General features: G+C 33.3%; 1 protein-coding gene across 6 annotated transcripts in view; it reads left to right on the top strand.

Annotated features, from left to right (window-relative positions):
* Positions 1–12,103, top strand: part of LOC149615736 (cGMP-inhibited 3',5'-cyclic phosphodiesterase 3A-like) — a 77,434-nt gene that overhangs the window by 53,869 nt on the left and 11,462 nt on the right. The window contains exons 1-2 of one of the 6 annotated variants that reach the window (XM_089856055.1): positions 7,173–7,241; positions 8,471–8,615. The exons of the other annotated variants lie outside the window; for them this stretch is intronic. Of the exons in view, the coding sequence (XP_089712181.1) occupies positions 8,589–8,615 (27 nt within the window). The 5' untranslated portion in view covers positions 7,173–7,241; positions 8,471–8,588. Of the gene's footprint in view, positions 1–7,172; positions 7,242–8,470; positions 8,616–12,103 lie in introns of those variants that run through there. 6 annotated transcript variants of the gene reach the window in all.

The following is a 12,103-nucleotide window of genomic DNA, read 5'->3' as shown; positions in this document are numbered from 1 at the left end:
TATTAAAAATTGAAAAAGGATTTAAAACTAAAACCTGATAGTATTTGAAATTCATTTCCACTATCCCTTTTCGAAATATCGATTCTTTTTTCTATTTTTCATAATGTTTTGCCCGCCATCTGTCGGTAACCATTTCGTGGGTTGACTTGGGTGTTTTGTTATTGAATGAATTATAAATGAAGAAGGCTAGTCTAGGTTCTAATTTTAGAAAACATTTCTTATGGTGACTTTTATTATTTTCATAATTTAGTTCAGATTTAGTAGTATTGATTTTATGATTTTGTGCCTATACGGTTGCTGCTATGTTAAATAGAGTGACGTATTTGGGTTCAGATTATTTTGGGCTTTAATAAGAGTATATACAAGGCAGGTTTTTATTAAGATCATCTGAGTGAACTTTGAGATTAAAAAGGTCAAGGACATTTGAGAAAACTTAAGCAATGTTTTGGGGGGAGGCTATTTTGGGGTTAATAATTGGATTTGGATTGCAGATTCATATAAGCTTTTATTTTATTATGTATACTCAAGACAGGATTTTATTAAATAATTCTGGAAGGTTTAAGGTCATAAAAGGTCATTCATAAAAATATTTTTTGAGGGTTTAAATTTAATAATCTAATTCAAAGTAGTGTTTATTAGAAAGAGTTTGACCTTTTGTATCAACGGGGATGTTTACTGTTAAAGGTCAATTCAATTACCTAAGCCTAATTTTAAACTTTAGGTTTTAATAATACTTTAAAACCCGTCTTAAGCCTTGGCCTTAGGTCATGAAAATCCTACGTGAATTTTAAATTTCTTAGAAATGGGGTTTAAATTTACAATGTTTGGGCTGTTCTCGATTATATTGTACTGAAGTCCCAAGGATATATGGTGGGATCTGCTTTTTAATATGTTTTAGATTAAATGTAGGTGCCTTAAATTTCTTTGAACTCGGAGAACTTATTGAAATGTAAGATTCGACGGATCGATTGCGAAACGAGAAGAAAATGCTTCCAATTTCTTTAAGTTTTTCCGTTCGCCTCAGATGGAACCGTACGCTTTTCAGCACGCGATAAAAGACTTAGCAGATATTTTTTCTAGTAAGAGTCTATTTGGGAGGATGGTTCTTTCGAAATAGGAGATTTATACAGGATATTTTTATCTCCTTTAAAAAATATTTTTTTAGGGTTAGTTATTTTGCGTGTTTTTGAGAGATAGGTTATTTTATCTTCAATGGCGTGTAGATCATCATATTCCTGGCGTGATTACCTTTATTTTAAGTACTTGGAACATGGGTTTACGTTATCTCGTTTTTGATTGGTTAATTTTAATTTATAGTTAGGGTTAGCTATTTTGCGTCTTTTTCAAGGATAGGTAATTTTACCTTTAGTGGCATGTAGATCATCGTATTCCTGGCGTGATTACCTTTATTTTAAATACCTGGAGCGTGGGTTTATATTATCTCGTCTCTGATTGGTCAATTTTAATTTATAGTATAGTCTGTGATTGGTCAGTTTTATTTTGACGCTACGTATACGTTGTTTGTGTTCATTTTAAAGCTATCCGCGATACAAATTCAACGGTGGTGTTACCGAACTTCTTTCTACAAAGGTTTACCCCTAAATTGATGTTTTAAGTACGGTGTCTTTAGTAACACTTCCCAGTAATATGCAAATTTTCGTACCGCCCCCTTGTCTAGTTAACGATTAACATTCGCTCCAATAAACCGAGTACCACCGACAACGGAAACTTTAGCAAACGGAAGTAATATGTAGGGAGCCTCGATTTGCTTCCAGCAAACCGGAAGTGCCAGAAAACGCTTCGTGAAACCGTTTCCGGTTTTAGCTCAGAGGGTATGACGACTTAAAGTAGAAGCTAGTTTCTTTAATTATATTGAAATCATTTACATAATTATTAGTTCAAGATAAATAAATATATTTCGGCTTAAATTTTTAAGGGTCAGGTTTCCTCGGATATAATCGATACTCGGTTTGAAAAATAATGATCTAGCAATTCGATACCTTTGAAATTCTAAACCGCAAACCTGTTTTTCGTTTCAAGAAAAGCGAATAAAATTCTTTCGAATACATAAAACAATTTATATAAAAAAATATATTCCAATTTTATTTGCATTTCTATTGCGCGTCTAAGCAAAATAAAATAAATATTACGCCTTTCTGAGCTTTATTTTTATATCTTTTATTGAATTTTTCAGAATATTTCAATTTTATTAAGTATCAGCTTGTAAACAGCTAGAACGGATTATAGGATGAATATTAAATATTTTAAGTGTCATAGTTGTATTTGTATCATTCAGAGCTTGCGATTGAGTATAAACAACCTTAGGTTTAATCATAATTAAAAAATATAATCATTTTTAATGGACATGGTCATTTAAATCGATATTATGCATTATATATTAAAAATTAAGAAGTTTGAATATTATAATTGGATTGGTGTCCACGAGAGCGTTGTATTGAGCAAAAACAACCTTTGGTTTAATCATAATTAAAAATTTTGATCATTTTTAATGAACATGATATTATAAATCAATATTATGGATTATATATTAAAAATTAAAAAAATAAATATCATAATTGAATTGGCATCGACGAGAGCGCTGTATTGAGTACAAACAACCCTAGGTTTAATCTTAATGAAAAAAATTTAATTAATTTTAATCGATATAAGGGAGTAATTCGTTAATACTGATTATATATTAAAAATTAAATATTTTAAAATACCACAGTTCAATTGATATCGACCGTAGTTTTCGTTCGAGTATAAACAACCCTATATTTGATCAGCATTAAAATATTTGACCAATTTTAATCGCCAGGGGCGTGTAAATCGGCAAAATTTTAAATATTCATAACCATATTGTGTGAGTACTTTTTGGAAACGTCGTTGAAAGACGCAACGAAATACGTATCCCATTTGTTTAAGAAATAAACCCCTTCTAAGATAACATTCATTTTTAATACACCTAGATAGTAAATTTGGTTAAAACACTCATGGGACAGACAGACAAACACAATGCACCAAAGCGGCCCAGGGCCAAATAATCCATTAGAACGTATACTCCCCGTGTTATACTTGTCAGTTAAAAAGAAGGTTCACCTTAGTATCAAGTTAAGTACACTTATATAGTTGGAACGTCAACTTAACTTGATACTAAGCCTTGGTCTATATGCACTGACAACTAAGACGCGTTATTTACGGACCGACGGAGAAATATATTTCCACCCAACTAAATATGAAAACATTTCAACCACAGAAGTTACCGATGCTGTATGAACCCTTTTAGGTAACAGCTGGGATATATTGCAATATAAACAGATGACGCTTGGTAAAAATGGCGGAAAATATTTTTAAGAATAAGTTTAGGGCTATATATTTTTGCATATGGTGGTTTTCTGGAACCGATATAAGACTACCTAAGAACGTTTCAATATCCATTTATAATAATATTTTTATTCCTGTTTATCATTTGCGAAGTAGACGAAGTATTTTAACGTTACCTCACTTTCTACTTAATTCTATTTGCTTTTGATATGACTAATAATAATGAAAATCTTAACGATTTTGCGTCATTTAATTTTCAAATTTGGAGGAGTGTTTTAAGGATGACCCTTAATTAATTAGCATCAGGGGTCATCGGGGTAAAACACTACAATGTCCAATGCAAATCGTCATAGAACAATTTTGACTCAAAAACGGCACTGCATTTACTTCGGTCCTTTTTGGAGCACTACTTCACTGTCATTGGATTTTTGTGTTTAATACATGTTTTTAAAAGCCTGTTTTTAAGTCTAAAAAACAAACCGTTTTTCTTTATAACTTATTATACTAACTTTAAAATCGAACAAAATCGAAGTAGTTATGTCACATAAATTTCGAACGCACTTAAAAACAAAATCACTTTCTGGAGAAAGCAACCAAAACTAGTTTGACAGAACCATAAGTTTATAAGTGATATGTTCGATCCATAAGTATACATGCACTACCTATACGATTCGTAATGCTACTGAGAGACTTACAGCAGCTCGAGATAACTAGTTCGAGAAGGAGAACGACGAAAGCGAGAATTAAATTGAAGTCCTAAGTACACTCGGCGGTGGTTAATTAATTTTGCAGCTAGGACCTATTCCATCTAGGCACTCCTATTTAGTCCGCATTACTAAGCCCCGTTTGACAGCAGCGCCCCACTCACTCACCAGGCCTCCCTCGCTTTACCTCCTCGAATCTATGACTTCAAAATTACAAGCCCCTTTCAGTTTGTCATGACCAGATATTTATTCAACAAACTTATATTGAACATATCTTATGAACTTATGCAGAACTGTATAAGCAGCTATTTTAGCTTGAGGCGCCATACCGTGTATTTATGTTCAAACCGTTTTGGGCTAACAGAAAAGGTTCAAATATTGACTGGACCTCCCGGCAAGGCCAAACCTTTTTCCCTAAAAATCTTTTTAGAAAAATACGTTTTATTTTTGGGACTACATCGAGCCAAAAATAAAACCCCGAGTTCGTTTTTAGATCTATCATTTTGTACTTTATAAGGATGTAGATTCCACAGATTTTTTAAGGGTTTTTTTAACTGAAGTTCATGTCTTTGAAATGTTTATTTCCTTTTTTAAGTCTGGTTTGGTTTTAAGGGTTAAATTGGGAGTTTAATTTTGGGAAGAAAATCAGCCCAATTATGTCAAAACGGTCTCTTAATTAGAAAGTTACAAGTTTTTAAGTTTTTTCTCTTTTCAGGGTGGGTTGATTTAATGCTTAATTAAGCGTTAAGTTTTAAATTTTGATAGTTTTAAGTAGTATACATGTAAAGAGTGTAATTTTGGCTACAAAATGAAATAAATTACATCAAAGTCGGATGAAAAAACAGGAAGTTGTGAATTTTAATTTGCAAGCCTTTTCGTCTTTTTTGCCTTGACGTTTAATTAAGGGATTAAGGGTTAAGTTTTAAAGTTGGAAAATTTTGAATAATATATTCTTGTAGAGCGTAATTTACTCTACAAAATGAGACAAATTACATCAAAATCGGGCAATAAATCAGAAAGTTATGAATTTTTAAAATTTTAAAGCCTTTTTTGTATGTTTTCCCTTTACGTTTAAAGGGTTAATTTTTAAAGCTGGAAAATTTTAAATAAAATATTCGTGTAGAGCGTAATTTTCTCTACAAAATGAGACAAATTACATCAAAATCGGGCAATTAATCAGAAAGTTATGAATTTTTATCTTTAAAACACTTATTTTTGGATGGGTGTTTCTCCCTGAACATCGAAGTGCAGCAGGAAAAACATTTCTACAGGCGCTCGTAGGATTAACATTAGGTAGTTTCAGCCTGGAAGTCATCTTCACCCTACGTCTTTAAAAATTAATGAAAGTAATTAAAAATTGATTTTAATTGAATAATTAAATGCTGATAATTAAAATTAAATTTAAAATAACAAATGTTTAAAATTAAATCAAATTAAATTCCTTAATGTGAATTAAGCCTTTACTCTTTTTTAATGTCCTATATATTTATTGTTTAGAAATAAGGCAATGTTAAGACCATGCAATAATGGAGGGACTCCTTGTTAAAAAAATAACCCCCCCTCAAGAAAAAAATAAAAAAAACGCAAAATGATGTGAATACGTTAGAATTTTTTTTACGTACTTTTTCTATTTTGTACTTTGTAAGGTAAAGCAAGCATTGAACTAGATTGCCATAAGAAAATTGTGAGGTAAAAAAAAATCCCTCAAAATTTCAGCTTGCGCTTGCTTGCTTGCTTGCTTTGGCAAAACCTCAGGTCTCTAGTTCTTCCGGCATATTGTAATAGATGATATGGTTGAGGTAGTGATTTATTAATTCAATATTATTATTAAGAATTTATAACTGAGTGTAAGTGGTATTTATTTTATAGTGAGTGGTTATAAAGAAAGAAAAGAAAAGTGTGTGTACACAACGCGGTATATTTTTTTTTATGAAAGGTTGATTGTTTAAAAATTCATAACTTCGTTGTTTTTTGATGGATTTCGACCATTTTTGGATTGTTTTGTACAGTAATTTTTGGTCTATTTTAGAGTTATTGTAAATGCTAAATATTGCTGAAACTTCTCACATAAATTTTAATATTAGTTAGTGTTAATTTGAAAGTTTATTTAAATTTTAATATTTCCCTTAATTTTTAACCGATTTTTACTTTATTTGAATCATTTTGTAGCTCATATATTACTCAATTCTAATATTATAATAAAACAGCAATTTTTCTTAAACATTACAAATAAAATATAAAATTAATCAGACCTCTCTTCTTAAGTTAATTAAATATTCATAACTTCGTTATTTTTGGTCCAATTTTGACCTTTCTTGACCCGTCTTGTAGCTCACATTTTCCTTTATCCTTTAATTACCACAAACCCAGTAATTAACCCGAAACTTAATCTTAATAGATATACTCTTGAAAAAATTAAATTACTTATAAACCTTATTAACTTCCGTAATTTCAGTCCAATTTGGACCTTCCTTGGCCCATTTTGTAGCTCACATTTAACTCTATTAAAATCACTTAATAAAAGCCCATTCCTTTAACCATCTGATATAAAAATCTCAACCTTAGATCTCTCTCTCTCTCTCAGACAAAAGCCCAGCTAGCCATCTCTCCTTTTTTGAACGTACCATACTACGCATGCTCTCAATTCAGTCTCGCCGGGTTCTTCACTGCGCATGCCCTATGACCCCGACGGCAATAGGCTAGGCTCCACTCTCTCAGCACAGTATTTCGCTATTTTAAGTACACATCTTACCTGTGATTTCTTATAAAACCCCTTTTTACAATCTAGAGTATTGTCTGAACGTCTCGGAAAATGTTTATCTTTCTTTAAACAGTACATTAAATTTAATTGCGATTAAAATTAATCGATTAAATAGATGATTATCGACTATCGCTTCGTTCTTCTCAAGGCGGTGTTGGTGTATTTTCGTAGCGAAAACGCGATGTGTGGTTATTGATCGCAAATTCGGACCTCGTCGAAGTTGTATCTTGAACCGTCCCGGTGTTTCGGCTCAAATTTAGCTACAAAGGTGTTTTTGATTTATTAGTTTTAATTTTTTTTTTATTTTTGGTACGAACGTCTAGGGTCTAATTTTAATTAATTGTTCATTACTGAATAACAGTTCAAGTTACACGTTGTAATTTTAATCACACCGGTCGGTTGTTCAACTCTACATGTTGTTATTATTGATAGGTTGAAATTACATTGTGGTGGTATGTTAATATGAAGATTTTTTTGAATTATTTCTGGATTTTATTATTTTTTTGGAAACTTGTTCATTCGTAGTTATTGAGGGGGGAGTAATTTGGGGTAGTAGTTATTGAGGGGGAGTAATTTGGGGTAGTAGTTATTGAGGGGGATTAATTTGGGGTAGTAGTTATTGAGGGGGATTAATTTGGTGTAGTAGTTAATGAGGGGGGAGTAATTTCTGGTAGTAGTTAATGAGGGGGGAGTAATTTGGTGTAGTAGTTATTGAGGGGGGAGTAATTTGGTGTAGTAGTTATTGAGGGGGGAGTAATTTGGTGTAGTAGTTATTGAGGGGGGAGTAATTTGGTGTAGTAGTTATTGAGGGGGGAGTAATTTGGTGTAGTAGTTATTGAGGGGGAGTAATTTGGTGTTGTAGTTATTGAGGGGGGAGTAATTTCTGGTAGTAGTTACTGAGGGAGAGTAATTTCTGGTAGTAGTTATTGAGGGGGGAGTAATTTCTGGTAGTAGTTATTGAGGGGGGAGTAATTTGGTGTAGTAGTTATTGAGGGGGGAGTAATTTGGTGTAGTAGTTATTGAGGGGGGAGTAATTTGGTGTAGTAGTTATTGAGGGGGGAGTAATTTGGGGTAGTAGTTATTGAGGGAGGAGTAATTTGGTGTAGTAGTTATTGAGGGGGGAGTAATTTGGTGTAGTAGTTATTGAGGGGGAGTAATTTGGTGTTGTAGTTATTGAGGGGGAGTAATTTCTGGTAGTAGTTACTGAGGGGGAGTAATTTCTGGTAGTAGTTATTGAGGGGGAGTAATTTCTGGTAGTAGTTATTGAGGGGGGAGTAATTTCTGGTAGTAGTTATTGAGGGGGGAGTAATTTCTGGTAGTAGTTATTGAGGGGGGAGTAATTTGGTGTAGTAGTTATTGAGGGGGGAGTAATTTGGGGTAGTAGTTATTGAGGGGGGAGTAATTTGGAGGTAGTAGTTATTGAGGGGGGAGTAATTTGGAGGTAGTAGTTATTGAGGGGGGAGTAATTTGGAGGTAGTAGTTATTGAGGGGGGAGTAATTTTATTTATTTGTTAATGATGAAATCCAAGCCACCAAAATACTATCTTACGGACAAAACTCTATAAGATAACTGATTATAAAACCAGTTTCCAAAAATTAAAATAATAATAATAAAATTCAAGGAATAAATCAAGATTTTCAATTAGAAATTTGATTTTAAATCCATTGTGAACGTAATTAGGAGGTTAGTGACTTTGAAATATTTTTGACACGATGTTCTGCTCCAATTATTGTGCATCATTGCGGCCTTCAATTGGCCGCTCGTTTGGGCCCGTGGCCCGTCGATAGACTTTCAAATTATGGGTAGTTCGCATAGTCGTGTTCGAGTAAGTATTGTCATCATTTCTTCCCCAAATCTAAAAATAATTTAGATTTAATTGTTAAATTTATTAAAAGTTAGGCCAGAAATACATACAGCTACTAGGAATCATTATGCTACATTCATTTTCACTCAACGTATCTAGTCGCGATTTGTGGGAGGAGCTAGAGTAATCATTATGTATGACGAATTTTGCCTCGCCTGTTGCATCTTGCGTCTTGCGCACCTTGGAACTGGCGTTGCTACAAACCAATGAAATTACAGTTAAAAATACGTCATAGAAATTAGAATTGAAAATATGGGAACACAATAATTCCAAGTAGCTGTATGTATTCCTGGATAGGCTTAGCACAGACAAGGAAATTGTACATATAATTCCATTGATTGTGTTTGGTTTAAAGTGTTTACACTAATTCTAGGCTTAACTACTTATTATTAACCTTACAAGGATTTAAAGATTGTGTACTACTAATCAAATATCAAAATTCGATTTGTACAATAATTCAACCTTGGACATTTCCGGTTTCAAAGTCGTCAAGAAGCCTAATTAGGCTTAAGTCAATTAAAAGTTTTCATTCAGTTTCAAGAAGGGAAGACTTAAGCCTAAATTGGGAATTTAATACGATACGATGACGCGTCCAATAAGATTACGGGAAAGTAAAAAAACAGTTTTCCCGCCAACGCTATCTAGCACTTTTGAAAACGTCATAATGTCTTCATTTTCTGGCGTTTTGAGTGACGTCATGAGCGTTTTATCCGTTATCTTTGTCAATTTTCAGACTCCCGCCAAAAGACACTCTCTTAGTGAGGTTTTAGGCTTAGCAGTAGCTGCCTTCCGCTGTTGCCTGGTGGGTCTTGGGTGGGGGAAAAAATGGGATGACAAAGGCTTAGGTGCTTTAAGCCTTTTTGGTACTTTTGCCTTAAATTTTTGTTGGCGTTTTGTACACGTTGGTGGCGCTTTTAGTTGTCCACTTTTAAAAGGGGAGAAGTTTTGTTTCTCCCTCTACTCGTCTCTACCTTCTTCTTTTGAAAAGTTTTTGAAAGTTCTTGACAATGGACTGTTGTTTGCCGCCCTCCGACGACGCCCCACCTTACCTTTCTTTTTCTTTTCTGTCCGATCTATCCCATTCCCTTATGTCCTGTGTCCTGTCCTCTGTGTGTCCTTTTTGAGGGGATGTCGCAAATTCGCGATAGATGCTATAGTATACATGCTTCCTTGCTTGCTTCCGATGGAACCAAGACATTTAACAAAATCTGTCACATTTATTTTAAAGGTTTTTGATTGGTTTTAAAGTTGTTTCTGTCGAAGTTCATAGTATATTATCGAGATTATCTCAACCTCTCTTCACTTATAACCAATTTATCTCGACCTCTGTTCGTTTATAACGAAGTAATCTCGACCTCTGTTCATTTATAACGAAGTTATCTCGACCTCTGTTCACTTATAACGAATTTATCTCGACCTCTATTCACTTAAACCGAATTTATCTCGACCTCTATTCACTTAAACCGAATTTATCTCGACCTCTGTTCATTTATAACGAAGTAATCTCGACCTCTGTTCATTTATAACGAACTAATCTCGACCTCTGTTCATTTATAACGAAGTAATCTCGACATCTGTTCATTTTTAACGAAGTAATCTCGACCTCTGTTCATTTATAACGAAGTTATCTCGACCTCTGTTCATTTATAACGAAGTTATCTCGACCTCTGTTCATTTATAACGAAGTAATCTCGACCTCTGTTCATTTATAACGAAGTAATCTCGACCTCTATTCACTTATAACGAATTTATCTCGACCTCTATTCACTTATAACGAATTTATCTCGACCTCTATTCACTTATAACGAATTTATCTCGACCTCTGTTCACTTATAAGGAATTATCTCGACCTCTGTTCACTTATAACGAATTATCTCGGCTTCTGTTCACTCATAACGAATTTATCTCGACCTCTGTTCACTTATAAGGAATTATCTCGACCTCTGTTCACTTATAACGAATTATCTCGGCTTCTGTTCACTCATAACGAATTTCTCTCGACCTCTATTTACTTATAAGGAATTTATCTCGACCTCTGTTCACTTGTAACGAATTTATCTCGACCTCTATTTGCTTATATCGAATAAAATAAGAAAAAAAAATTATATCACACTCTAATAAATATTTGGTGTAAGTTTTCAAAGAAAAGGCAAACAGAGCTAAAGAAATTTGGCAAAAATCAGGATATTTTTAGAAGGCGTTAGCACGTGACATCACGTCTGAGACGAAGATGATCTTAGAAGCTCTTAATTAAAAACAACTTTGAATTCTAGCAAGCGGCATTGGCCACATCCCTTTTATCCAATTTCCTCCATCCCAAATTGAGTACGTTCCATCATTTAAATTCTTTACGATCAATACCGTCAACTTAACCTGGAAAGATATTCCTCATACATCCTAAATTCCTAAGGTTAAAATCAATTCCATCTTAACCTGACGCCGAAATCTCTAATCGCGACAACATAACTTGAAAGTGACTTTCCATTATAAACCGGTTTATTTAATGTTAATTTGGTTTCAAGTTAACTTGTCGCTATATCAATCTTTCGTTCAATGACCTTTAATTATGGAAATAATATTAATTTCAGAAAGAATCAATAATTTTACATTAAATTAAATATTAATTTCGGTAGAATTTTAGTTTCACGCGACTACTTGTTGAAAAAGATGTAATTTTTTTCTATAGGGTTTTAATAATAGAGCCACGCCCCCTTTCTGTCCAATTTTTTTTTTATTATTTTTCCCACCATTAATTTAGGGTCTTGTTTAATTTTGCGAAAAATTGGTTTTCTTTTTAAGAGGTTTTTTTTCTTTGAAACCACTATCTAGTTGAACTTAAGAATTCATTTAAAAGTTTTTCTTTCCCATAGCATTCTACTTTCATGGAAAAATCCATTAAATTTATCATTAGAGACGAAAAACGTAGCTGGGTATCCATCCGTCTCTTTAGAATTTATAGTTGGCCCTAGGAACCATTTTAGAAAACCCTTAAATATAAAAAAATAATATCCCTTAGTAAACTTCTAAATAACCCTTAAACGTTTAGGGTAATTGAATTTGTCCCGGTTTTTTTCAGATGTCGCATTTTTCAGACTGTAATATAAAATGAATGTAGGATTTAAATGACAAATCAAAAGAAATACAACAATAACAACTAGAAATACATACAGCTACTAGGAATTATTGTGTAACCAACCGGCTTCTCATCGTATCTAGGCGGGCTTAGTGGGAGGAGCTAGCTAGACTAATCATTATGTGTGGCGAATTTTACCTCGCGATTTTAGAATCTATCTCCCTGTACGTTACACCGTGTGCGTACCTAGGACCTCTCGTTGCTACCCAACCAATGATACGACAGTTTAGAAAGAGGCCCACAAAACCCGAGTTCATAGAAATTTACAAGGGAGATAAGGAAACGCAACTATTCCAATTATCTGTATGTATCCCTG

The sequence above is a fragment of the Phalangium opilio genome, unplaced genomic scaffold (genome assembly GCF_054372755.1).
Source record: "Phalangium opilio isolate 3A_F unplaced genomic scaffold, DU_Popi_V2 ptg000217l_1, whole genome shotgun sequence".
Taxonomy (NCBI): Eukaryota; Metazoa; Arthropoda; class Arachnida; order Opiliones; family Phalangiidae; genus Phalangium; species Phalangium opilio.
The sequence above is the reverse complement of the archived record's forward strand: the minus strand, read 5'-3'. Positions and strand labels throughout refer to the sequence as shown.